Source organism: Delphinapterus leucas, chromosome 15 (assembly GCF_059928025.1).
Source record: "Delphinapterus leucas isolate spDelLeu-1000000601 "Yukka" chromosome 15, BTC_Dleu_Yukka2, whole genome shotgun sequence".
Classification (NCBI taxonomy): Eukaryota; Metazoa; Chordata; class Mammalia; order Artiodactyla; family Monodontidae; genus Delphinapterus; species Delphinapterus leucas.
This window is the reverse complement of record NC_143143.1, coordinates 82,303,169-82,331,087: the sequence shown is the minus strand read 5'-3', so window position 1 is coordinate 82,331,087 and position 27,919 is coordinate 82,303,169. Positions and strand designations below refer to the sequence as shown.

General features: G+C 44.6%; 1 protein-coding gene across 4 annotated transcripts in view; it reads right to left on the bottom strand.

Moving 5' to 3' along the window:
* Nucleotides 1-6,893: 6,893 nt before the first annotated feature.
* Nucleotides 6,894-27,919, bottom strand: part of CASS4 (Cas scaffold protein family member 4) — a 44,818-nt gene continuing 23,792 nt past the window's right edge. For 3 of the 4 annotated variants that reach the window (XM_089897087.1, XM_022597525.2, XM_089897089.1), the window contains 5 exons: nucleotides 24,989-25,090; nucleotides 15,245-15,328; nucleotides 12,447-13,754; nucleotides 11,187-11,264; nucleotides 6,894-8,182 (listed from right to left, as the gene is read on the bottom strand). In XM_089897087.1, coding sequence (XP_089753213.1) covers nucleotides 7,772-8,182; nucleotides 11,187-11,264; nucleotides 12,447-13,754; nucleotides 15,245-15,328; nucleotides 24,989-25,090 — 1,983 coding nt within the window. In that variant the 3' untranslated portion in view covers nucleotides 6,894-7,771. The other variant, XM_089897090.1, reaches the window with a different exon arrangement.

The window sequence follows — 27,919 nt, the reverse complement described above, 5'->3', positions numbered from 1 at the left end:
AAACCCCTGTTAAAATCCATGATTGTCTGCTTTCATGCTCTTGACCATCTCTCCATTTGTTCCTTTAATTATTACAAATATTAGGGGAAAGTTTATCCACTGCGAGTAAAGCCGACCATTTATGAATGGATGTTACCACGTTGACCAAAGTGAAACAGAAAATATTCCCCACTTGGGAACAGAAAATAAAGTGTATGTGGATATGAAAACTTCAAGGGCTATAAGATTGGGTTATCTGTTACTGCAATTAATGGGAATTAAAAGAAAATAAACCCTTTAATCAGCTGGCCTCTCATTGGCTTATGATTTATTTTTATGCCCATGACAAGAATTGTAAACTCCCTAGGGACTTTGATTTATTCCCTGTTGCATCCTCAGTGCCTAGAAGAGTCTTTGGCACACTCACTATTCAGTAGTCAATAAACCAAAAGAAAGTACAGACTCATTCAGAGAGAGGTGACAAGCAGCCCCTAAAACTGGTGAGCACACCTAGAATCTCATTTCTAGGGGAGGACACAGAAGGCTGGAAAGATCGAAGCACTCGTCAACGGTCAGACAGCTAGTCAGTGAGAGCTGGGAATGGGTTCTAAGATTAGTTTTCTCTTACAGCAATGGACAGAAAATCAGACAGAGAATAGCAAAAACCCAAGGATCTTTAGACAGACTCTCAAACCAGTGCTATTTTCTGACAAGTATATCTACCCCTCACTGAATTCATTTGGGGCAGAAAAAACAAAAACAGCTGCTCTTGGGCTTCCCTGGTGGCACAGTGGTTGAGAGTCCGCCTGCCGATGCAGGGGACACGGGTTCTGCCCCGGTCCGGGAAGATTCCACATGCCGCGGAGCGACTGGGCCCGTGAGCCATGGCCGCTGAGCCTGCGCGTCCGGAGCCTGTGCTCCGCAACGGGAGAGGCCACAACAGTGAGAGGCCCGCGTACCGCAAAAAAAAAAAAAAGAAAGAAAAAAAAATAGCTGCTCTTTATCAAACCATGATTCTACCTACACTGGGAGATTTGGAAACATTCTTTCCTTCTGTCCTCACAACCTTAGTTGGGGGTGTAATGCCTTCTGTTTCCCAAAGGACAAACCTGAGGCTCAGATGTCCAAGGTGTCTTGGGTCAGGGTCACACATCAAGGAAGTAGGAGTAGGAGATGAGGAAGGGGCTTCCTCAAATGAGGCCCATCTGACCACAGATGCCAGGATCCTTGACCTCTCCCCCCAAAGCTGCTGATGACTCCCAGTGGTGATGACTCTGAGGGCATTAAAGTTCAGGCAGCTGGATGTTTTTTCTCTTCCTCCTTGGTTTCTTTTTTTAGAGTATTGGTCTCTAAGGTACTTCTTGTTGCAGACTATACACAGCTAAGTTGATTATTATCATCAGTAGCAACTAATTTGTGTTGAGAGCTGTCAGGCATTGTATTCCGTGCTTTATTTGATTTGAGCCATTTCATTTCCAGCGCACCGGGCAGCAGGTTCGTTATCTGCTGCTTCTTCCCACTGCCTTTGCTGAATGAACCAGTAAAGGATATTCCCTTATGAGGATCCTTGGATCAAACTGTGAACTTGAAGGGCAGGAGAGGAATGAAATCATGAAAGAGAAAAACATTACCCTCTAGCAAAATCAGTATTCCTTAACCTTTCTGGGGTCATTGGACCTGTTGGAGAATTTGATGAAAACTTTGGACTTATTCCGCAGAAGAATATCCATAAGCATGTAGGAAATTTTGCTACAGTTTATACGTGTATGTATTTCATTCATGACTTCCCGAGGCCCAGGCTAAGAACCAATACTTTAAATGCTTCTACTGGGGGTTACTATAGTTCCCAAATATTTCAGACTTCTAAACTGTTGAGGGTTTGATTTCTGGTTAGCTCTGCCCATGTGCTCTCCAGAGGTGCAGTTTTAAATTCTGTTTGGAGGGACTTCCCTGGTGGCGCAGTGGTTAAGAATCTGCCTACCAAGGCAGGGGACACGGGTTCGAGCCCTGGTCCGGGAAGATCCCACATGCCACAGAGTAACTAAGCCCGTGTGCCACAACTACTAAGCCTGCGCTCTACAGCCCAAGAGCCACAACTACTGAGCCCACGTGACACAACTACTGAAACCAGCGTGCCTAGAGCCCGTGCTCCACAACAAGAGAAACCACTGCAATGAGAAGCCCGCGCACTGCAACGAAGAGTAGCCCCCGCTCACCGCAAATAGAGAAAGCCCACGTGCAGCAGCAAAGACCCAACACAGCCAAAAATAAATAAATAACATAAATAATAAGAATTCTTTCTGGAAAAAGTTGATATGCAGAGTAACTCACTTTAAGAGTTAGCATGAAAAAGAAAAACCAACTCTGTGCTAGGATTCTTTAAGAATTTCACAGCCTCATTTAAGGTTACGCTTGGGAGGATAACCCAAAGATGGTTAAAATAAAATAAAGTAGAAAATGGAATTGATTGCTGAGATAACTCGGGACAAAAATTACTTTTTGTTTGCAGTTTTAGTGAAATATTAAAAATATTCTAGGAGGGACTTCCCTGGCAGTCCAGTGGTTAAGACTCCGAGCTTCCACTGCAGGGGGTGCGGGTTTGATCCCTGGTCGGGGAACTGAGATCCCACGGGCCGCACGGTGCGGCCGAAAACAAAATATTCCAGGACTATATGGGCCTTACATGAAGTGGCCCCTGGCTACTCCTTTCAGCTCATGTCACTCTCTTCTCTATCTCTCACTCAGTTCCAGCCTCACGGGCATGCTCCTCTCCGTTGAACTCTCCAGGTGTACGTCTACTCTGGGCACTCACCTTGCTATTCCCTTTCCAGAACACTCTTCCCCATGTTTGCCAGACCAGCTCCCTTAAGTGATGCATCACTCGGCTCCTGGTCCCCTATTCGGAGTCATCTTCCCAGACCTCTCCATCTAAAAGAGCACGTCTCCTCCATCATGCTACCCCCTACCTTGATTTAATTTCTTCCTTGCACTTCCCACCACTGATACCGTGTTATAAATTTAAATTTTGATATCTTGTTCACCATGGATTTTTTGCATTGATTTAGATTTTTAAAATATGGCATCAAAGTATAATTTATCTTGATTACTAAGTTTTGGGGGAGCCCCCCTTACATTTTCCATCCAAAGAGAGTGCCTCACTCGCCTCACCCGGCTCTGGCCCTGGTTTTCCATCTCCCTCAGCTGGGATGAAAGCTGCATGATGCAGAGCCTTTGCTTTGGCCCCTGCAGCACCTCTAGTGATCAGCAGAGGCCTGGGCAGATAGGAGGTGCTCAATAAATGTTGAATGAATGAAAGGAAAAGGGCATTAGCAAATAACCTACATAAATGGGCAACTTTTGCAAAGGGGCAGCTTCAGGAGACATGGGGTGCATACCTGGGAAGAACATAAAGTTTTTAAAAGATGCTTTGTTAAGAAAAATAGTTGCCACTGGGTGCTTGGGTCCACAGTGCTTATCACACTAGGAGATCTCTAAACAAGGCTTCTTACCATTTCCATCTTCCTGATGAAATTGAACTTAATTGAGGTCAAGTTGCTACCACCACCATCACCACCATACCACCCACCATCTCCTCTTCCTACCTGGAGAGGAAACAGTACAGAAGTCTGGGCGTTAGAGAAAAATACTTAGCCAAAAGTTGCTGAAAGCTAAAAAATACGATTTTATCCTACTTTACAGTTTTTTTTCAGAAGTAATTATCCTATTGAATTAATCAGTGGAAACTCATCCCACAACTGCTCTCTTTTAAAAAAAAGGAAGGAAACACATTTAGCTAAGAGCAGCAGTTTTCATTATTTTAAACCCAATGGTTTTGTACTTTGTTGACAAAGGTCCTTGGTTTGAACTCTTCTCAAAAGAGGAAATATATATAGATATAGCTCCAGATCCATGTGTGTGTGTGTTTCTCTCTCTGTCTTTCTCTTTCTCTTTGGCTCTATCTCTCCATTGCTTGATCTCTCCACTCACATACATACATACATAGTATTCTGAAACCATTTGGGACCTGTTCATTACCTATTGGAGACTATGTCACTTCTAAAGGACTAAATGAGCTAAAACATCTAAAGCATTAGAACAGTGTCTGGAATATAGTAATCTCTTAATAGATACATCTTGTTGTTATCACTCATGTGTAAAACATCATTTTGCCCCCTGGAGTAAACAATTATTGGTGTCTCCCTGGAGCAACCCCTCCTCCTAACACCATTGCTAACTTTGCTAGGGGCTCCAGCTGGGACACAGCGCTCCAAGGGTCTCTCGTGTTTCTGCACATCTTCTGAGCAGAGGCATTGACTTGACATTTTTTTCTAGACTATCCTTTCCAGGATGTTTGTAACAAACTCCCTTGGAATACAGAGATAACCTCTCCCTCCAGAGCAGAAGGGCGGGATTGTTTGCTGTCCAATATCGTAAAGATAAAGTCTCCCTCTGAGGCAAAGCTTGGTCAGGTTTACACAGATACTGTAAAAGATTGGGTCTTCCTATGTTCAGGGTTTTTTTTCTTTGGCTTTGATGCAAACCCACTGTGTGCACAGCATCACATGGGCCCACCTTTGCATTGCCCCTGGGACTTGAGGGATGTGAGGAAATGATGCAAAGATGAAACAAGCTGCTTGTGAGGCTGTAAGAAAAGCCCCTTGACTGTGCAGGAGAGTTGACATAACAGGCCTGACTAATCTCCCTAGAAAGTCCTGCTTGCAAGGTTGGCTTTGGTGCTTGGATAGGAATTTGGATTTGAGGAGGGTTTTCACCATCCCCAGAGTTGATAAGAATGGTTCAGGGCCTAAACTGTTTGTACAAGTGATGTGATTCATGCTGGATGCCTGCTCTCCTTTGGAGAGTCTGGAATTTTGGTCCAGGCCACACAGAGGCTGCCTGCATGATCTGCCCCAGTGAAGACCCTGGGGGCCAGGCTCTCAAGAGTTGCCCTAACCGGCAACATTGCCCATGTGTTTGTCACAGCTCGCTGCTGGAGGAATTAAGGGTGCCCTGTGTGACCTCTGGGAGGGGACTCTCAGCAGCTTGAGCCTGGTTTCCTTGCTACTTCACCCCCCGCCACCTGTGCGCTTTCCCTTTGTCGATTTTGCTTTGTCTCCTTTCACTGTGATGGCTCAGAGCTGTGAGCACAGCTATATGTGGGAACGTGTGAATCCTCCTATCGAATCACTGGACCTCGTCTTGGGGACCCTGACATAGCCTCTGACCTCAGAGTCTCGTGTCTTCTCTCAGCATTCATGAAACTGTCACAGGCTAACTTGTGAATTTGAAGTAGGAGAAAATCTCAGACATGTCACAGTTCTTGTCAGATCCATCTCCTTACCTCTCTCGGGACACATGGGAGTGTGTGTGTGTGCGTGTGTGCATGTGTGTTTGCGTGCATGTGTGTGTGTGTTTGCATGCATGTGTGTGTGTGTGTGCATGTGTGTGTAGGGGTGAATTCCAGGTCTAGGACAACTTGGGTATTACATGCCCTTCTCATCATGGAGATTTCAGGGGCAGGCATCTGATCTAAACTAGTCCAAGCAAAAATCAAGACTCTTCCCCATTGGCCACAAACCAAGAAGGACATAACTCAGGGCAGCCACCCTGCAACCATGAGAGTTAACACAGAGAGAGTGGGACTGAGAAATTGGGCCTTGATGATTCTGCTGGAGGACCCAAAATCAGCTGTTCTTTTTAAAAATTTTTTAAATTAAAAAAAATGTTTTATACAGCAGGTTCTTATTAGTTATCTATTTTATACATATTAGTGTATACATGTCAATCCCAATCTCCCAGTTCATCCCCCCCGCACTTTCCCCCCTTGGTGTCCATATGTTTGTTCTCTACATCTGTGGCTCTATTTCTGCCTTGCAAAACGGTTCATCTGTACCATTTTTCTAGATTCCACATACATGCATTAATATACGATATTTGTTTTTCTCTTTCTGACTTACTTCACTCTGTATAACAGTCTCTAAGTCCATCCACGTCTCTGCAAATGACCCAATTTCGTTCCTTTTTATGGCCGAGTAATATTCCATTGTATATATGTACCACACCTTCTTTATCCATTTGTCTGTTGATGGGCATTTAGGTTGCTTCCATGACCTGGCTATTGTAAATAGTGCTCCAATGAACATTGGGGTGCACGTGTCTTTTGAGTTATGGTTTTCTCTGGGTATATGCCCAATAGTGGGATTGCTAAAACCAGCTGTTCTTGAAGCCAGCCTGCCCCTGGATTAATTTAAGATACTTGAGTCAATAAATTCCCTTTATTGCTTAAGAGAGAGTGGATATGGTTTTTGATCCCTTGTAACAGAAGGAGTCGTAGCTGATACAGATCACAGCTGCTCCCAGAATGTGGATCCCTCCATTCTAGTGTAGGGAACCAAGCCTCAAAAAGATGGGGTCCTTCTTTAGGGACCCTGAGACTAACTCAATGAAAATAATTAGTCTTTTGGCAGTCAACAATTTAAAAGAGCTTACTAAGTAGCAGATAGGAACCGGAGCTAGTACCATTTCAGGTGATTTCCAGCCTGGAGATGCTTAGCGGCTGAGGTGCATGTAGGAGACATGAAGACTTGAAGTGATGATGTAACCATAGCAATGTAAGCTAAAGTCCCAGCTACAAGGAGAGGAAGAGGAGGTGGTTTGACTTGCGGGGGTGGCGGGGGGAGCTCTGGGCCCCTCTCAGATCTGTGCCTGGCGATAAGGATCCTGTTTATACCACACTTCCTGGCTTTGCTTTTCCTGAGCTAGCCTTGCGCATGTGAACTTGGCCTCTTCTGTAGCTCCTTGAACACTTTGGGGAGAAGCGTTTAAATGACACAAGTAAGCATGTTGCTTTGGTACCAGAACCCAACTGACACGGATCAAAGACTTTTCCAAAGAAAAGATTGCTACAAAGGATGTTGCAATTCATGACTGTATTTACATAATATTATAAATGGTAACACATTTGAGACCACTGAGGTATAAACCTTTTATGATCCAACATACTGAATTTATCAACACAGAACCTATAATGTACAAAATAAATTAATAAGGAACCCAACAGAACATGTTATGTTGCAAATTTACTGCTACTTATAACATGCCTGTTTTACTAGGTTCAGATAAAATAGCAATATATATATATATATATATATATATATATATATATTTTGGTGTCAGATGCAGATACATAATTCGTACCAATCTCACAGAATTAGTTTAATCCAAAATGAAAAACTTATTATATTTTCTATCAGATGCAACAGAAATTAATTGTTTGAAAATAATCTCTCCCCGCTTCTCCTACTTATTTTCTCCCTAGCACCTAATACATTGTGTATGTATTTCTTCATCATTTGTCTGTCTCCCCATTAGATTGTAAGCTCCTTGAGGGCAAAGCCTCAGTCTGATTCAGTGCTATATGCCCAGCACCTAGAATTTGACGTATAATAGGTACCCAATAAGTAAGTACTGAATGAATGAGTTTAAAACAGGCACACATTTAGCCAATATAAAAATTGATTTCTATAACTTCATTTCACACACTGGCCCTACATGATAGGCTAAAAACTTTGGTCCTTAGTTCACACCTGATTCTCTTCCCTGACTCTCTGTGGGATAAGCCAATGTCCTGGGGTTGCTCAGCCACTTGGTAATACCAGGTTTGGGCACCACGGCTGTTGCCACCCCTTGGTGTATCCCCAGGCTGGCTTTTCCCAGAGCACAGACTTGCACAGGTTGTGGGTGTGAAGCTGAAGCGAAGAAGTTAACACGGAGAAGGAAGGAGGAAGGAGGCTCATTCCAACATCCCCCTGAATTGCTGCGTGTGCTGCTCCAGCTTCTTGGCCTCAGCCTGGAGGTGCTGCAGGGCGGCGGGGCTGGGATGCTGGAGTACGGCGTGCTTGGTGGCCAGCGCCAGGTCCTTGAGCAGGCTGCAGAGGTGGCTGCTGCCGCGCAAGATCTCGTTGCGCACGTCCCTCTCCTGGGTCTCCTGGCACAGCGTGTCCACCAGCTTCTGCCCGACCATGATGACTAGCTTGCTCTGCGCGATGAAGATCTCGGGGGGCTGGCCGTTGCCGAGACTGCTGTGCAACACGCCGATGGCTTTGAAGAGCGCCCCGAAATAGAGGCGGCAGTGTTCAGAAAGGCGGATTTTCTTCTCAGGATTCTGCTGACTCAAAGGTCGGGGGCTAAGGGAGCTAGGATTCTAGAGAAGAGAAAGGAAACAATGGATAAGAGAGAGATTCGATCAACAGGCTGTGGTTGTCTCTCTTTTCCTGTTTTTGCTCAATTTGCTAGCCTTTTTGTAAGAAAAAGTACAGTTTTGTTTGGGAAGCCCCACAGTGCAACATTTGCCTAAGAAATTAATGTTAAGGTTTTCAAAGCACTGTTACATATAAATTATCTCTCAGGTATATAATTTTATATATTGCATTATATATATAAAATCATTCATATTAGATACATATAAAATCGTATTGAATCCTCTCTACAAACTGTTAGAAACCCATTCTAAGAAACTCGTTGACAATGACTAAATTTATAACTTAAAAAAAAATGCAGAAAACTTGATGGTGAGATTTAAAAATTTACTCAAAGAACAGGTTTTAAAGCATTTAAAAAACCCTTCCTAGTTCCAGTGTCAGAGGTAAATCTGAATCCCCCAAATTTCCAGAAGAAATAAAAATATACTGACTTATCTGCTTTAAGATTAAAATATTTATCTTACTTGCTAATTAAAGTTTTATTTAGAAGTTTACTTTCATGAATTTTATTTTCTGGAATGTGGAACCAAGCCTGTTCACTGTTGAAAGATTCTCAGCATCAAACTTAGTGGAAATCCTACTCCAGGTAATAATAAAACACACTGCTATATTTAAATTGGATAACCAACAAGGACCTACTGTACAGCACGGGGAACTCTGCTCAATATTATATAACAACCTAAATAGGAAAAGAATTTGAAAAAGAATAGATACATGTATATGTATAACTGAATCACTTTGTGTACACCTGAAACTAACACAACATTTTTATCAACTATAATATAAAATAAAAAGTTTAAAAAAAAAAGCCCCTTTGTTAGGTTATAGGTGAGGAGACTGAGGCTTCTGGAAGAGAAGAGGCTGCCTAGGGTCACTCTACTAGCAAAATAAAGATCTGGAGCTCTTAGCCTAGTCAGCAAGTCTGAAACTCTCATTCTTTCTATTAAACTGTGCACTCTTATCAACCTACGGTCTTAAAACACCCAGCTCAGAAGCACTCAGACAGTGTTATAGTCTGACTGTGTCTCCCCAAAATTCATATCATGAAACTCTACCCCTCAGTGTGAAGTTATTGGGAGATGGGGCCTTTGGGAGGTGACCAGCACTAGATGAGGTCATGTGGGTGGGGCCCCCAGGAATGGGGTTAGTGCTCTTCCAAGGGTTGCCCGAGAGCTTGCTTCCACCCTCTGCTCTCTGCCAGGTGAGGATACAATGAGAAGTGGGCAGTCTGCAGCCTGGAAGAGGGCTCTCACCAGAATCTGACCCTGCTAGCACCCTGATCTTGGATTCCTAGCCTCTAGGACTGTGAGAAATACATTTCTGTTGTTTATAAGCCACCCAGCCTATGGTACTTTGTTGTAGCAGCACAAACAGATTAAGATAGACAGGTAAAGGGAAGAAAAGCCTGGGGTGTTGGTTGAGATGGACTCTCGGGGGGCAGGGACCATGAGAAGAATGCATCAGAGGCTAGAAATGAGGAGCAACCATCTGGACATTGGAATATTGGCATCTTGGCTTGGGAGTATTACCTGTAGGTAAACAAAAATGTACTATGATTTTTATTCTGGGCTGTTGGAAATCTCTGGAGGTATTTTTGGTTGCCACATTGACCAGGGAACACTACAGGCTACCAGTGGACAGGGGGCTAGGGATGCTGAACAGTCCGTACCACGCAGTGAAGAACTGCCCACCTGATGGTCAGTGGTCCCCCTGCCACCCCCACTGAGAAGCAGTCAGTCTAAAGCAGGGTTTTTCCAAGAGTGATCCTTGGACCTCCAGCACCTGGGAACTTGTTAGAAAAGAAAATTCTCAGGCCCTTCCGTAGACCTACTGAATCAGAAACTCTGGGGTGGGGTCCAGCCCTCTGGGTTTTAGCAAGCTCTATAGGAAACTATGACACACTCTCAGGTTTTAGAACCACTGGTCCAAGGCATACTTCGTGCTGAACAAAATAGCATGACTTTTAGCAATCTGACAGGCCCCAAGTTTTGGGTTTGGGGTTTGCAGAACGAAGCATCAGGACGCCTGGGTTATTATCTTAGTTGGCCTCTGAGAAGGCAAACAATCTTGTCCACATCATTTGATATCTCTGTCCCTTCTCGCCCATGCTGCCCTCCCCAGCCCCCATCAGCCAGGAGGTTGAATGGGTTCATTGGTTCCCAGGCTTCAGTTATTCAAAGAAAACCTTCACACATTACGCCCTTTCTACCTTCCTCTTAACTTCGGTCAGCTACAACCTTGTTTTTAAGTGATCAGCTGTTTTTACTTAAGTTAAAACTTTTAAAATCGGTAAATGGAAAACTACTATCCTTTACCACTAATAGGAGGTAAGCAATGAAAAATAAGTACAATGATACGAGTTTTGATTTAAACAAAAAGAGGAAGAAGATCAAATGTCAGAGAGGTGTTGAAGATACACAGGCCCCAAACCAAAATGTTTTTTCTGTTGTAATCAGAAACATTAAAAGGGAATGTCAAACAGATACACGCACAGAGGGAAGATCAAGTGAAGACACAGGGAGAAGACAACCACGTACAAGCCAAGGAAAGACACCGGAGAAGAAACGAACCCTGATCTTGGATTTCTAGCCTCCAGAATTGTGAGAAAATAAATTTCTATTGTTTAAGCCAAAGGGGGAAAAATGTCAACAAGAATGTGAGTCCGTGTGACTTCATGCCATGTCAGTATCTCCTGTGATAAACTTGCAGAGCACCTAGAATTATTTCACTGATGGTTAAAGGACCATGTTCCACATTTTGGGGCTCATTGGACTTGCTCATCTCCAGGGTTCCTTCTATTATAAAAAAGGAAGAACTGTCACAAAACCAAGTCTCCTCCCATGTGGGTCAGGGCTATAATGCTGAATTATTCACAGCAGGAAACATCTCTGGGGATAAAGCCTATTAGTCCATCAGAAGTATTGGAGAGTCAGCATCATCACTTACCTGGGTTTCTAAGTCTTTGTTTTCATCCAGCCTTTGTTCCAAGATGGGTTTTTCTTTCTCTTCTAGGCTAGGCAACTCCTGAAACATAAAACCCCTTCAAATTACCAACTAGAATGGTCTTTATACTATTATATAGCTGTTTAAGTCCACTTTATAACTTGAGCATTCCTCGTTATGTTTTTGTTGATGGTTCTACCTAGTAATGACTTTTTCCAACAAAGGAGACTTCAGCAGCCCGAGGGCTGAATTTTGCCTACCAACATGGCCTAATATAATGACACACAATTTTATTGGGAAATGAAAAATAACCAAATTTCCAGCTTCTCTAGAGTGTGTTAAAGCTCTTGCACCTCCAGGCATGTCAGCAGAAAACCAAGACTGGGGCTGAAAGCACTGAGTTATCTCCGTGACACAGGCCCCAGGTTACGTGCTGCATTTCTTGCAACTTGCAATTCTCTCTCTTTTTCTTTTTTGGCTGCGTTGGATCTTCCTTGCCACGTGTGGGCTTTCTCTAGCTGCAGCGAGCGGGGGCTACTCTTCGTTGCGGTGCACAGGCTTCTCATTGCAGTGGCTTGTTGCGGAGCACGGGCTCTTGGTGCGTGGGCTCTAGAGAGCAGGCTCAGTAGTTGTGGCGCACGGACTTAGCTGCTCTGAGGCATGTGGGATCTTCCCAGACCAGGGCTCGAACCCGTGTCTCCTGCACTGGCAGGCTGATTCTTAACCACTGCGCCACCAGGGAAGCCCTGCAGCTTGCAATTCTTGAACTAAGGGTCTCTTTCTATAGTGTCTAGACTCATGGAGCAAAGTGTTCCTAAGAGTAACTAGAGTCTGGAGGCTGCTAGGACCATGCACAACTTGGAAGAGTGTTTACAGTTCCTCTTCTGTTTCTAAGAAACACACTGACAATGACGAAATTTACAACTGTGAAAAATGCAAAGAAATTTGATGATGAGATGAAAAATTTTGTTCAAAGAACAGGTTTCACAAGGTTTTCAAAATCCTTTCTAATCCTAGCATCAGAAGTAAGCCCAAAACCCCAAATTTTCCAGAAGACATTCTGTCTGCCTTAATATTAAGATACATATCTTACTTCTTACTAAGAGCTCACCTAGAATTTTACTTCCATGAATTTTATTTTCTGGAAAATGGAACCCTTATCTCCCCAAAGACGATAAAACAGATTCTCATCATCTAACTTACTGGTGACCACTCCAGATAAAAATGGAAAGTCCCCTTATAGTATACCAACTCTGAACTCACCTGTTCACAAACATCTGTCCTATTTTTCTTTAATAGTTCAGGAGGGTGTTCGCTTTCCCTTTGTTTCTGAAAAGAAGCATTCCTTTGGTATGATTCAATCTCCTTTTGGGGAAGCCAGATGGATTTTGCAAGCTTAAATTCTGCATTTGGGGTCAATTGCATGGGGTCTTCCTTTTCACAGTTCGGCTTGAAAAGGAGTCTCCCGTTGGCAATGACGAGGGAGGCGAACCTCTTGATGTCTTCTGGAAGCATCCGCGCCGTCAGGACAAATCTCTCCAGGTCATCCAGGCTGTTTTGGACTTTGTTGGTCACAAGGACTTCCAGGGACCAATCGCAGCTCTCCAGACTTTCCTTTGTTTCAAGCAGGATTTGGTAGGAGTTGGAGATTGTCTGTAGCTGATCCCTAATTTTGGCCTGAAGTTTACTGTCGGTGAGGTTCCAGGCGGTCCCACGGACGCCGCAGGCGAAATCCAGAAATTCTCTCAAGGATTCCTCTATGCAGTCGGCAGCCCTGCGGATCGCGTGGATATTGGCCTCCAGGCAGTCTCGGAACCTCCACTGCCTACTGACAAAGAGCATGAGGCCCGCGACAGAGTTGTCCACCTTGTGCTGCAGAGCTGTGACTGTCTCTTTGGCCAAGTCCAGGTCCAACGGGAGCTCTTTGGCTGACTCCTCCGAGAAGGAGCTAGAAGAGTGGCTAGACGTGGAGGAGCATGAGGAAAGGACGCTGGCTCTGCTGTCAGAACTGGAAACGGACAAGCCGTCTGGCTCAGGAGACAGCGATGCTGCCCGTCCGGAGAACCATGAGGAATTATGGTCCATGGAATTCTCTGAAGGCCCATCGGCTTTTCCCAGCTCTTTCCCAGCCTGGGGGACACTTAGCACTGCTTTAGGGACGTCGTAAATGTTCAGCTTGGTGTTCTTCTGTTCCACTCGGGAGATCAGAAAGCTTGAAGGGACCTTGTAGCTGACACCTTCATCCAAAGGGAATGCATCCCTGGGTGGTGGAAAGCTATGAGAAGGAATCTCTGGAAGGCTGAGTTTTTTCTGCATGGGCACGTTTTTCTGCGGGTGTGGACTGAGGGTCCTTGCTCTGCTGTTCTGAGGGCTGTGAAAACTGGACATGTACCTGGGGAGAGCACGGTGCCCCGATTTTTCCACAAAGCTGCTTAGAGATGCGTTTCTTACATCAGCCTTTTCCGGAGACACTGGCGTGTCATAAATCCATTCGGATTTCTGAGGGCTTGGCAACGTGTTGCAGCTGCCTCTCCTTAAGGCAATGCTTGACATCAGGGGAACACTCTGCCCCTGTGAAAAACCACACAAAGTCACCCAGTTTAGGAGCAATAAAAAGACAGTATGAGCGACTCAGGTGACACATGTGTATTATACTGAGGACCCACCAAGTGCTTGGCACTGGGCTTAAAAATCTGATCGACACTCCCCTACTCACGCTTCTTCTGTGGCTCCCCACTGCTGTTATCACTCAAGCCCTTCACAGTCGGGCTCCAACCTCCTTTTGAGCCTCCTTGCTCTCCGCTTCTGCCACCACCCTCCTTAAAGGTCCAGCTACCCTTGCTGTTTACCTTTCCCTGAACACAGAATGCTCTCTTGAACCACTATATTTAATTTTACCCAAACTGGTTCCTCTGCTCTAAATGTCTTCCCAACCCCTTGCTTTCCGTCTAACAAACTCCTATGCATCCTTTGTGACACTGCTGAGTTGCCACCTTGGGCATAGGTACATTTATTTATACACGTGACAGAATCCAACGATAAACATGGATTACAGATTTCAAATTAAGGCACCTCCTTTTTATACAAATAAAAACCTACCTTGATGCAACATGTCTCCAAGGTATACAATAAGAAGCAGCATTTATCTAAAGTCTACTGAGCTCATGGGACTTCCCTGGTGGTGCAGTGGTTAAGAATTCGCCTGCCAACGCAGGGGACACAGGTTCGAGCCCTGGTCCAGGAAGATCCCACATGCCGCGGAGCAACTAAGCCCGTGCGCCACAACTACTGAGCCTGCGCTCTGGAGCCCGTGAGCCACAACTACTGAAGCCCAAGAGCCACAACTACTGAAGCCCATGCGCCTAGAGCCCGTGCTCCGCAACAATAGAAACCACCGCAACGAGAAGCCCGCGTACTGCAGCGAAGAGTAGCCCCCGCTCACCACAATTATAGAAAGCCCGCCCGCAGCAATAAAGACCCAACACAGCCATAAATAAATAAGTAAATAAATAAATTAAAATAAATAAATAAAACAAAATAAAATAAAGTCTACTGAGCTCTTGCTCTGTGCCAAGCACTGTACTAGGTCTTTTGCAGGGATTATGTCAATTCTCACATAAGTTTGTAATAAGAAACAGAGGCATATGGAAGTCAAAGGATGTATCTAAACCACGTAGCTTGTTCTGTTCCTGAACGCCATTGCAGTTACAAGTTTTGCCTCCAGTGAAGTAAGTTCTGCTGTGAGGGATTTGCATTCCTAATTTTTTTTTTTTTTTTTTTGCAGTACGTGGGCCTCTCACTGTTGTGGCCTCTCCTGTTGCGGAGCACAGGCTCTGGACGCGCAGGCTCAGCGGCCATGGCTCACGGGCCCAGCCGCTCCGCGGCATGTGGGATCTTCCCGGACCGGGGCACGAACCCGTGTCCCCTGCATCGGCAGGCGGACTCTCAACCACTGCGCCACCAGGGAAGCCCTGCATTCCTAACTTTGACCAAGCAAACAACATTTCCCAGAGGCCGTTCAGGTTTGCATAGCATCGGATCTCAGCGCCCGTCATACTTACGTTTGGTTGGCTGGCAGGGGGACCAAGTGCTGCTTTTTGGGGGCTGGGGAGGATGTCATATAGCTGTTGCTGCTTCCCTGGCTCCTGGGGAAAGATCACAAGGAAGGACAACTTGAATTTTTCCCTCCTGATGGCTGCACATCACAAACTCTCTCCACTCCAGTGTTTCTTTTTTTTTTTTTCCAAATGAAAACACAAATCACTGAAGACTTGGGGGATTTCAGTCATGATGCTTTTATGGTGGAAGTGTGTGCTCTACTGGGTATATTTCCAACAATGGACTCTGTGCTTTAGAAAAGGTGACTTCTCGATTGAAGGTGGGGACAAACTACAGAGAGAATTAGCTGCAGCTGCAGTTAGAAACGGTAGTTCATTTCCTCCTGTTAGTTCACCTTAAGACTGAATTAAAGAAGAATAAATAGAAGATTGGGACTTACTATGTCGTTTATCTTTCTTGTTTTTCTCAGCAGAAATTTTCCTGTGCTTGTAACTCATGTATTCATCCTGCAAATATTTACTGAGTGGCTACTAACGACTACACACTGAACCATATGACATATATACACCCAGTAATGAGCAAAAGATATGGCGCCTCTACAGATAATAGGCTTTTTTTTGGTGCAACAATTAGGAAATACATATTTTAGGATAAGAAAAACAGGTTCCATGTTCCAAAGCGAGGTGAGAGAGTACCAAAACAGGTTTTGCAAAGAAAGAGAGAAAAAGCTGGAATTTGGAGAGGGGGTTTCTTTGGAGTGAGCTGGGCTGTGAGTGTCCTGCTCTCCCCTTCTCAGTGGGGGGAGGAAAGGATGCTTTTCACTCCCTTCAGGCAAAGTGGAAAGTGCCCCACGGAACCTTCCGAGATTTGAGCTGTGCCACCTGAGCTTGGGGTCATAGTGCACAATGTCTAACTCTGCTTGAGAAAAGTTAAAGGTGAGAATCTTCTGACAAAGCACAGGGTGGTGGCTGGGCTGAGGGGGTCTGTTCTCAGGGAGGGGACCAGGCAGAGCAAAGAGAAGCCCCTGCCTTGGCATAACATTTAAAGGTGCACCAACAAACTCAGTGTCTAAGGTAAATAATATTTTAATGCAATACACTTTAAAATCGCAATTGATGTGAAAAAATCGTGATGAACAAAATATCAACATTTTGAATAAAGAAATGATCCACAGGGCCGGGACGAGGGCGAGGCAAGTGAAGTGAGTCTTGCAAATGTGTCTTTGTTTAAAACTTTGGGGGAGAAAGTGCCCCATTCTCCATACCTCACCCACCCCCCAGTCCTGGCCCTGGGGTCCATTGCGGCTGAGGGAGCCCGTGCGTTCTCTGTGGACCAGACGTGGGCTGCATGGGAGCTGGAGCCAGGCCTAGAGGGTGAGAGCATCTCAGGAGGGTGAGGCTGGAGATGACCGGCTGCCTGGAGCTCAGGGAGGAACCTTCAGCCACCGGCCAGAGGAGAAGCATCTGCCCACCCTGTGCAACTTGCAGGTAAGAGATACCCAGCATGGGACTTCCCTGGTGGTCCAGTGATTAGGGCTCCAAATCCTCACTGCTGAGAGCCCAGGTTCAATCCCTGGTTGGGAACTAAGATCTCACAAGCCACGCAGCCAAAAAGAGAGAGAGAGAGAGAGAGAGAGAGAGAGAGAGATACCTGGCAATCGGGGGAGGCGGGGAGGGGTTGGCACTCGCAAAAATGTCCCTGAAGAGAAAGAATCAGCCTGCATTGCTCACTGCCTCCATGGGGTAACACTGTGACATCCCTCCTGCAGAACCAGGCATGCGGGACCTTTCCACCTCTGCCCTGCCTCCCTGGTTCCCCTCAGCCCCGCAGGAGCCTGAGGTCACCCAGTGAGAAGGAACCCGAGGTAGGGAACTAGCAGAGAATCCAGCCAGCCCTCCGTCCCTGCAGCAGGAGCCCAGGCCCTGCAAACAAGCTGAGAGAGCACGAGCTTTCATTTTAAATATAGTAGGAACTTTGGGTATTGCCTGCACTGAACATTAAATTCCTCCATTGAGACTAATTATTACCTGTGAGGGACCAGGAAGTCACAGAGCAGGCCTGAATTTTTATTTAGACTAGAGCTGTGGCCTTTAGCCCTGGCTGTGCTCCAGAACCATCTGGGAGCTTTAAAATTACTGCTGCCCGGGGCCCACCCAGACCTCAAACATCAGCGCCTCTGGGTGTGGTTCCAGGAAGCAGGCATGGGTGAAACACCCAGGCCATTCCGATGTGCATTGGTGGGCAGGGGAGAACACAGCCCCGGGGCAATCTTGATGGGCTGAGAAGTGAGTGAAGTTGTTTTCTGATTACATGAAGCATGTCTTACAGAAGTGATGTACCAGTAACATTCAAATAAGTTAAAAAAAATCCCCAAACCTAAAATTTCCTCCGCCAGAGAGAATCAGTGTTAAGATAACCAATGATAATGTTAAGACTGTGATGTGGGACTTCCCTGGTGGCGCAATGGCTAAGAATCCACCTGCCAGTGCAGGGGACATGGGTTCGAGCCCTGGTCCAGGAAGATCCCACATGCCACGGAGCAGCTAAGCCCCTGCGCCACAACTACTGAAGCCCACACGCTCTAGGGCACGTGTGCTGCAACTAATGAGCCCGCGTGCTGCAACTACTGAAGCCCACGTGCCTAGAGCCTGTGCTCCGCAACAGGAGAAGCCCCCCCGTTCACTGCAACTAGAGAAGGCCTGCGCACAGCAACGAAGACCCAACACAGCCAAAAAACAACAAAAAAGATGTATATCTTTCATGATATTATTACTTTTAAAAAGTGCAGGGGGGTGGAGTCAAGATGGCAGTGTGGGAAGACACCAAGTTAGCATCTCCCCACAACTAGGGCACCTGCCGGCTGCTGGTGTGGGACCCTGATGCCCAAGGAGACGGGAGGAACCCCCAAGTGAACTGGTAGGACATGGGAGGACTGAGCGGGGAGAAGAAATGGGGGCCAGACAGGATTGGTGCCCCTGAGGCTGGGGAGACCAGGGGAGGCAGGCAGGAGGGCCTCTCCAGGAAGAGCGGGAGGGGAGTGAACGGTGATTACCCCTCCCACTGGGGCCGGGGAGCCTGCTGAGCTCCGGCTGGTAGCCGCCCGCCAAAGCCCCCTCAAGGCCGCGTGGGTCCCGGGGGCAGAGGAGGGAGGCCAGGGAGATCAAGAAAGGCAGGCAGGAGGGGCCCTCCGGGAGGAGAGGGAGAGGAGCAGAGGGCGATTGCCCTGCCTACTAGAGCCCAGGAAGCCTGCTGGGTTCCCAGGTGAGGTCCCCTGCCCTCTGAGACCAGGGGTGGGGGGCACGCCTGGGCCTCTTCTATTCCTTGAGCCTAAGCCCCACCCCCCACAGCCCTCAGGGCCTTTTCCAGCCCTGTGGGTCCTGAGCATAGGCCCTGCCCACCACCCAAACCCGCCCTTGCTTAGGCCCCGCCCTCCACAGCCAAGGCCTTCCCCCCCCCTTTTTTTTCTTTTTCTTTCCTTTTTTTTTCTTTTCCCTCATCCTCTTTTTTACTATTGTGGTAGTGATGTACCTTCCAGTTGCTGATTCATGTATATTTTTATTTTTATATTCTTTCTAATATATCTGTTAGTTTCCTAGTCTAATTTTATTTTTTACTATGATATTGTTCTTTTTTTCTTTTTTTTTGCCACCCCATGTGGCTTGGGGGATCTTGATTCATGTACTGGGGGTGGGGCAGAAGTTACTGCGGTGGGAGCTCCAAGTCCAAACCACTGGACTAACAGAGAACCTCAGACCCCAGGAAATATTCATCAGAGTAAAGTCTCACGGAGGTCCTCATCTCAGCACCAAGACCCAGCTCTACCCAACAGCCTACAAACTCCAGTGTTGGAAGCCTCAGGCCAAATAACCAGTAAGAAAGGAACACAATCCCACTCATAAAAAATTTAAAAAAAATTTTTTTAAATGAGACGGCAAAAAAATATGTCACAGATGAAGGAGCAATGTAAAAACCTACAAGACCAAATAAATGAAGATAAAATAGGCAATCTACCTGAAAAAGAATTCAGAGTAATGATAGTAAAGATGATCCAGAATCTTGGAAATAGAATGGAGGCACAGATTGAGAAAATATAAGAAATGTTTAACAAAGATCTAGAAGAACTAAAGAACAAACAGAGATGAACAACACAATAACTGAAATGAAAAATACACTAGAAGGAATCAATAACAGAATAACGGAGGCAGAAGAACAAATAAGTGAGCTGGAAGACAAAATGGTGGAAATAACTGCCGAGGAGCAGAATAAAGAAAAAAGAATGAAAAGAATTGAGGACAGTCTCAGAGACCTCTGGGACAACATTAAACACACCAACATTCAAATTATAGGGGTCCCAGAAAAAGAAGAGAAAAAGAAAAAGGCTGGGAAAATATTTGAAGAGATTATAGTGGAAAACTTCCCTAACATGGGAAAGGAAATAGTCACCCAAGTCCAGGAAGCACAGAGAGTCCCATGCAGGATAAACCCTAAGAGAAACAGACCAAGACACATATTAATCAAACTAACAAATGTTAAATTCAAAGAAAAAACATTAAAAGCAGCAAGGGAAACACAAAAAATAACACACAAAGGAATCCCCATAAGGTTATCAGCTGATTTTTCAGCAGAAACTCTGCAGGTCAGAAGGGGGTGGCAGGATATACTTAAAGTGATGAAAGAGAAAAACCTAAAACGATTACTCTACTCAGCAAGGCTCTCATTCAGATTCAGTGGAGAAGTCAAAGGCGTTTTAGACAGACAAAAGCTAACAGAATTCAGCACCACCAAAACAGCTTTACAACAAATGCTAAAGAAACTTCTCTAGGCAGGAAACAAAAGAGAAAAAAAAAGACCCACAAAAACAAACCCAAAACAATTAAGAAAATGGTAATAGGAACATACATATCAATAATAACCTTGAATGTAAATGGATTAAATGCTCCAACCAAAAGACACAGACTGGCTAAATGGACACCAAAACAAGACCCATCTATATGCTGTCTACAAGAGACCCACTTCAGACCTAGGGACACATACAGACTGAAAGTGAAGGAATGGAAAAAGATATTCCATGCAAATGGAAATCAAAAGAAACCTGGAGTAGCAATAATCATATCAGATAAAATAGACTTTAAAATAAAGACTGTTACAAGAGATAAGGAGAGACACTACATCAAGGGATCAATCCAAGAAGAAGATGTAACAATTATAAATGTTTATGCACCCCACAAAGGAGCACCTCAGTACAAAAGGCAAATGCTAACAACCATGAAAGGAGAAATCAACAGTAACACAATAAGAGTAGGAAACTTTAACACCCCACTTACACCAATGGACCGATCATCCACACAGAAAATAAATAACAAAACACAAGCTTTAAATGACACAATAGACCAGATATACCTAATTGATATTTATAGAACATTCCATCCAAAAGTGGCAGAATACACTTTCTTCTCAAGTGCACATGCAACATTCTCCAGGGCAGATCACACCTTGGGTCACAAATCAAGCCTCGGAAAATTTAAGAAAATTGAAATCGTATCAAGCATCTTTTCTGAACACAACACTATGAGATTGAAAATAAATTACAGGAAAAAAAAACTATAAAAAACACAAATACATGGAGGCTAAACAGTGTACTACTAAATAACCAAGAGATCACTGAACAAATCTAAGAAGAAATTAAAAAATACATAGAAACAAATGACAACAAAAACACGATGACCCAAAGCCTATGGGATGCAGCAGAAGCAATTCTAAGAGGGAAGTTTATAGCAATTCAACCTCACCTCAAGAAGCAAGAAAATGTCAAATAAACAATTTAACCCTACACTTAAAACAACCAGAGAAAGAAGAACAAAGAAAACCCAAAGTCAGTGGAAGGAAAGAAATCATAAAGCTCAGAGAGGAAATAAATCAAATAGAAATGAAAAAAACACTAGCAAAGATCAATAAAACTAAAAGTTTGTTCTTTGAGAAGATAAACAAAATTGATAAACCCTTAGCCAGACTTATCAAGAAAAAAAGGGAGAGGATGCAAATCAATAAAATTAGAAATGAAAAAAGGAGAAGTTACAACGGACACTGCAGAAATACAAAGTATCATAAGAGACTACTACAATCAACTATTTGCCAATAAAATGGACAACCTGGAAGAAATGGACAAATTCTTAGAAAGGTATAACCTTCCAAGACCGAACCAGGAAGAAATAGAAAATATGAACAGACCAATCACAAGCAATGAAATTGAAATCGTAATTAAAAGTCTTCCAACAAACAAAAGTCCTGGACCAGATGGCTTCACAAGTGAATTCTATCAACCATTTAGGGAATAGCTAACACCGATCCTTCTCAAACTCTTCCAAAAAATTGCAGAGGGAGAAACACTCCCAAATTCATTCTATGAAGCCAACATCACCCTGATACCAAAACCAGAAAAAGATATCACAAAAAAAGAAAATTATAGACCAATATCACTGATGAACATAGATGCAAAAATCCTGAACAAAATACTAGCAAACAGAATCCAACAAAACAGTTGAAGGATCATACAGCATGATCAAGTGGGATTTATACCAGGGATGCAAGGATTCTTCAATAACGCAAATCAATCGATGTGATACACCACATTAACAAATTAAGGAATAGAAACCATTTGATCATCTCTATAGAGGCAGAAAAAGCTCTTGACAAATTTCAACACCCACTCATGATAAAAACTCTCCAGAAAATGGGCATAGAGGGAACCTATCTCAACATAATAAAGGCCATATATGACAAACCCACAGCAAGCATCATACTCAAAGGTGAAAAACTGAAAGCATTTCCACTAAGATCAGGAACAAGACAAGGATGTCCACTCTTGGCACTCTTATTCAACATAGTTTTGGAAGTCCTAGCCACAGCAATCAGAGAAGGAAAAGAAATAAAAGGAATACAAATTGGAAAAGAAGAAGTAAAATTGTCACTGTTTGCAGATGACATGATACTATACATAGAGAATCCTAAAGATGCCACCAGAAAACTACTAGAACTAATCAATGAATTTGGTAAGGTTTCAGGACACAAAATTAATGCACAGAAATCTCTGGCATTCCTATATACCAACAATGAAAAATCAGAAAGAGAAATTAAGGAAACGCTCCCATTTACCACTGCAACAAAAAGAATAAAATACCTAGGAATAAACCTGCCTAAGGAGGCGAAAGACTTGTACTCAGAAACCTATAAAATACTGATAAGGGGCTTCCTTAGTGGCACAGTGGTTAAGAATCCGCCTGCCAATGCAGGGGACCCAGGTTCGATCCTTGGTCTGGGAAGATCCCACATGCCATGGAGCAACTAAGCTCGTGCGCCACAACTACTGAGTCTGCGCTCTAGAGCCTGCGAGCCACAACTACTGAGCCCACATACCGCAATTACTGAAGCCCGCGCACTCTAGGGCCCATGCTCCGCAACAAGAGAAGCCACCGCAATGAGAAGCCTGCGTGCAGCAACGAAGACCCAACCCAGCCAAAAATAAATTTTAAAAAAACACTAATGAATGAAATCAAAGATGACATAAACAGATAGAGAAATATACTATGTTCGCGGATTGGAGGAATCAATATTGTGAAAATGACTATACTACCCAAAGCAATCTACAGATTCAATGCAATCCTTATCAAACTATCAATGGCATTCTTCACAGAATTAGAACAAAAAAGTTTACAATTCGTATGGAAACACAAAAGACCCCAAATAGCCAAGGCAATATTGAGAAAGAAAAACGTAGTTGGAGGGATCAGGCTCCCCAACCTCAAACTATACCACAAAGCTACGGTAATCAAGACAGTATGGTACTGGCACAAAACAGAAATATAGATCAATGGTACAAGATAGAATGCCCAGAGATAAACCCATGCACATATGGGCACTTAATTTATGACAAAGGAGGAAGAACATACCATGGAGAAAAGACAGCCTCTTCAATAACTGGTGCTGGGAAAACTGGACAGCTACATGTAAAAAATGAAATTAGAACTCTCCCTAACACTGTATACAAAAATAAACTCAAATGGATTAATGTCCTAAATGTAAGGCCAGACACTATAAAACTCTTAGAGGAAAATGTAGACAGAACACTCTATGACATAAATCACAGCAAGATCCTTTTTGACCCACCTCCTAGAGTCATGGAAAGAAAAGCAGAAATAACCAAATGGGACTTAATTAAACTTAAAAACTTTTGCACAGCAAAGGAAGCCATAAACAAGACAAAAAGACAACCCTCACAATGGGAGAACATATTTGCAAATGAAGCAACTGACAAAGGATCAATCTCCAAAATATACAAACAGCTCATGGAGCTAAATATCAGAAAGACAAACAGTCCAGTTAAAAAATGGGTGGAAGACCTAAATAGATTTTTCACCAAGGAAGACATACAGATGGCCAAGAGACACATGGAAAGATTCTCAACGTCACTAATTATTAGAGAAATGCAAATCAAAACTACAATGAGGTATCACCTCACACCAGTCAAAATGGCCATTATCAAAAAAGTCTAAAAACAATAAATGCTGGAAAGAGTGTGGTGAAAAGGGAACCCTCCTGCACTGTTGGTGGGAATGTAAATTGATACAGCCACTATGGAAAACAATATGGAGGTTCCTTACAAAACTAAAAATAGAACTACCATACGACCCAGCAATCCCACTACTGGGCATTTACCCTGAGAAAACCATAATTCAAAAAGAGTCATGTACCAAAATGTTCACTGCAGCTCTATTTACAATAGCCAGGACATGGAACCAACCTAAATGTCCATCGACAGATGAATGGATAAAGAAGATGTGGCACATATATACAATGGAATATTACTCAGCCATAAAAAGAAATGAAATTGAGTTACTTGTAGTGAGGTGGATGGACCTAGAGTCTGTCATACAGAGTGAAATAAGTTAGAAAGAGAAGAGCAAATACCGTATGCTAACACATATATATGGAATCTAAAAAAAAAAAAAAGGTACTGATGAACCTAGTTACAGGGCAGGAATAAAGATGTAGATACAGAGGGTGGACTTGAGGACACGGGGTGGGAGGGTGAAGCTAGGTCAAAGTGAGAGTAGCACTGACATATATACACTACCGGATGTAAAATAGTTAGCTAGTGGGAAGCAGCCGCATAGCACAGGGAGATCGGCTTGGTGCTTTGCGATGACCTAGAGGGGTGGGATAGGGAAGGTGGGAGGGAGGCTCTGGAGGGAGGGGATATGGGGACATATGTATGCATATGGCTGATTCACTTTTTTGTACAAGAGAACTAACACAGTATTGTGAAGCAATTATACTCCAATAAAGATCTATTAAAAAAAAAAGACTCCATACTCCCACTGCAGGAGAACTAAGATCGCGCCTGCCAAAATAAAAGTGCTTTGGAAACCGAAAAAAAAAAAAAAAAGTGCAGATATGTGTATGTGTATGTTTGTGTGTATACATATGTGTGGATATAAAGTATCTATTACAAATGAAAAGTAAAAAAGTTTTAAATATTCAGAATTCAAATAGTAGTAATGTTCTCCTGAGCGGGTCTGGGCTCCCTGGGCACAAAGCTGGTTTCTGAGGGAAGATGTGTCCTTTGGAGTCAGGACTGATGCTCCAGGAGATATCTCAGTGGTAAAGCTGAAATGCAGGGTCTGCGTGACCCTGAGACCCCACGATGGATGGAGAGGTGTGGGAAGAGCAGGGCCACGGCTGAGGCTCACCTTTAGGGCTGGGAGGCACCGGCTTTGGGCAGGCACATCGTACACCTGGCAAGGCAGAGCTGGCAACGAGGTCCGAGCAGGTCTGGGAATTGTGAAGAGGGCCTTGGGGAGAAAAAGAAGAGTTGAGGGAAAGAAACGTCACCGCTGAGTCCACGGGTCATGAGACAGCAAAGGCAGCTCTGACACACTGGGACGTTCTCTGGGCACCTCTAATTGGAGGACCTTCGCTCTGAGACTGGGAACAGCAGCACGCTGTTGGGGAGGTCCATGGTGGAGGGCAGTCTTCCTCACATGCTGGCCCATAGCTGCCTGCATCAGCCTCACCTGGGAAGCAGGCTGGAATGCAGATTCCTGGGCTCCGTGTCCGTGGTACGGAATTTCTGAGTCTTGATGGAGAAACTGAAAAACTGCTGTATCATCAAGTTTCCCGGGTGATTCTCCTGTTCTCTAGGGATCCCAGGCTGTGATTCGAATGCTGGGTTATTAATGTTTGTCTAAGGATGCTAAGGATGCAGCCGTGAATGAGGCAGGCAGGGGGGCTTTACAGGTGCTACCTGGTCCTCCGCTCTGTGATCCCCTTCACTGCCACAGATTAGTAAACCGGACTTGGTCCCTGCTGGTCTTCGACTGATCTCTCTAGGACAAACTCAGCAATGGTTCCCCATTATGCTCTGAGTTAATTCCAAGCTCCTTGCAGGCCATGACCTGCCCAACCCCAGGGACTATGCATGGTGTGTCTCCAGTTGTCAGCCATCACCTTCCTTCCTCCCTGCCCACCCCCCTCCTTATTGGAACACAGCGGGCTCTCTCCCACCGCAGAGCCTGTCCAAACACGGTTCCACTGCCTACCACTCCCCAATCACCACGGGTCCATTTTATTTATGCAGCTGACTTTGTGGGTCACACTTGCCCAAGAGACAACCTACAGACTACAAGGGGACTTTCCTGTGTTTGGAATTTTAGGTGGGAAGAAGTCAGTTCAAAAATGCCCAGTGTTTCTCGGAAAATGTAGATGGCAATCAGTTAAGGAACCTGTTTTGAGAAACGTGGTTTTGAAAGGTTTGGAGGACAGAAGGAAGCTCCAGTTCAAGAACTAGAGGGTCTAAAAGCAATTTCATCAGGAAATCTAACCTTCTTACTTGAAATACAAAAGATTACCCTCTCTGAATTTAAACCAAAATCAAATACCTTCTTTGTATGGTCATTTTATTATTTTTTTAAGAGAGGCCGGCATGTTATATTAAGGAAGTTGGAATAAAAAGTAAAACAAAGCTCAAGACAGTGGTTACCCTGGGGGGAAGTGGCTGGGAGAGGTGGGAGGGGGCTTCTGGGATGCTAGTTTCGTTCTTTTTCTAGATCCGGATACTAGCGACTGAACTATGTACCCTTAGTATCTATAGGTTAAACTTCAATAAAACAAAATAGATAGCGTCAGCCACAGAGCCAGGTGAACAAGATAAAGGGTAGGCCAAGGGCTCTGCCTTGGGTGTTGTCAGCCCAGGGGTGTAGACAGAGACAGAAACAACAAAGAAACTTTGGTCTCTAGTACTCATCAGGGTGTGACCCTGGATGGGCCTTTCACCTCCCTGGGAATCAATTTCCTCATTTGTAAAGCGAAGAGTTGTTCTAATCTACACGGGTCTCTTCCAGCTAGAAAGACGGAGAATCCCTTATTAGGACAACTTGAGACAGGTGACATATTTCCACCTTCTTGGTTTTTAATTTTTGGCCAACCTTAATCTAGAGATACTCAACCCGGGGAATCTCTGAAATGGGTCCTCCGGGCCGTGTGCCAACCCTGTGAACCGCCCGTCGGAAAATAGCTCAAAGCTAATGGCTGGACGTGCTTGGTTTTACCAATGTCCGCTTCTGCTCAGAATGGAATATTTTCTGGGCGGTCTCAGACTCAAGGCTCACCGCTAGATTACCCGAACTTGAAGAAGATGTCTGCCTTTTCTGTGAATCAGAAGATTCTTAACTGATTATCATCTTGCATTCTTCTAGCTCCTTCCTTCTTGTAGTAGAGGAAGAAGCAAAATTATTCAGAATCACCAAAAGATACATCCTGAGGTGAACTTAGAAATGATGGAGCCCCACCCTCTCTTGATACAGAGCAAGAAGGAGAAGTACAGAGGGGTGCTGGGATGTCTCCAATCACCCAGCATAGCTGTAGATGCCCCAAAAGCCAAGTGAACCTGGGCTCCTAATTTCTAAGCCACAGATGGCATCTCTTGCTTTAAAAGACCCCCAAGCACGGAGAAGGCAATAAAAAAGGGAGGCGGGAGGGAGCAAAAAATAGACAGGGCAGCGACGGAGGGAACTTAAGCAGGAGTGAAAGGAAGGAAAGTTCCCCAGGTGTTTTACTGGGGCCACAGCAAGACCTGCTTGAGTGGTGAGGAGTCCCTCGCTTCTAAATTCCCCTCTGGCAGCCGTGGTTTCTGTCCGTGGCCGCAGCCTGCACCAGTGAGAGCTCCACGCTTCATGTCAAGGACAAACGTTACAGCTAATGTCCTGGCCCTTTTCTGAGTTAGGATGGTAAACTCAGCTCTCCTTTCATACCATTGTCAGTCTAGAAGTTGACAGTGAGCCCACGGCTGTGAAGCCTTAGGTTGGATCCGGTCATTTCATTCGTTCCGTAAATGCTTACAGAGCACCTTGCAGGAGCCTGGCACTGTGCTGGGGGTTTGGGATCCCCGGGGAACAGTGGACATTGCAGCTGCTGTCCTTTTTGGGGGCCTTTGATTTTTTGTGTGTGTCTTTTAGTGGCTTTGAAAAGCAACTCAATTAACTTCAGCCCAGGCCACTTGTTGTTCTCAGAGAAGCCAGCACCGAGTCAGCTGCTCAGATGACAGCTGAGTGTGCCAGGCCTAGATCTGGGCCAGTTGTTCCCGAAAAGTGACTTGGGGTCCACCTCACGGATGGATGCTGGAG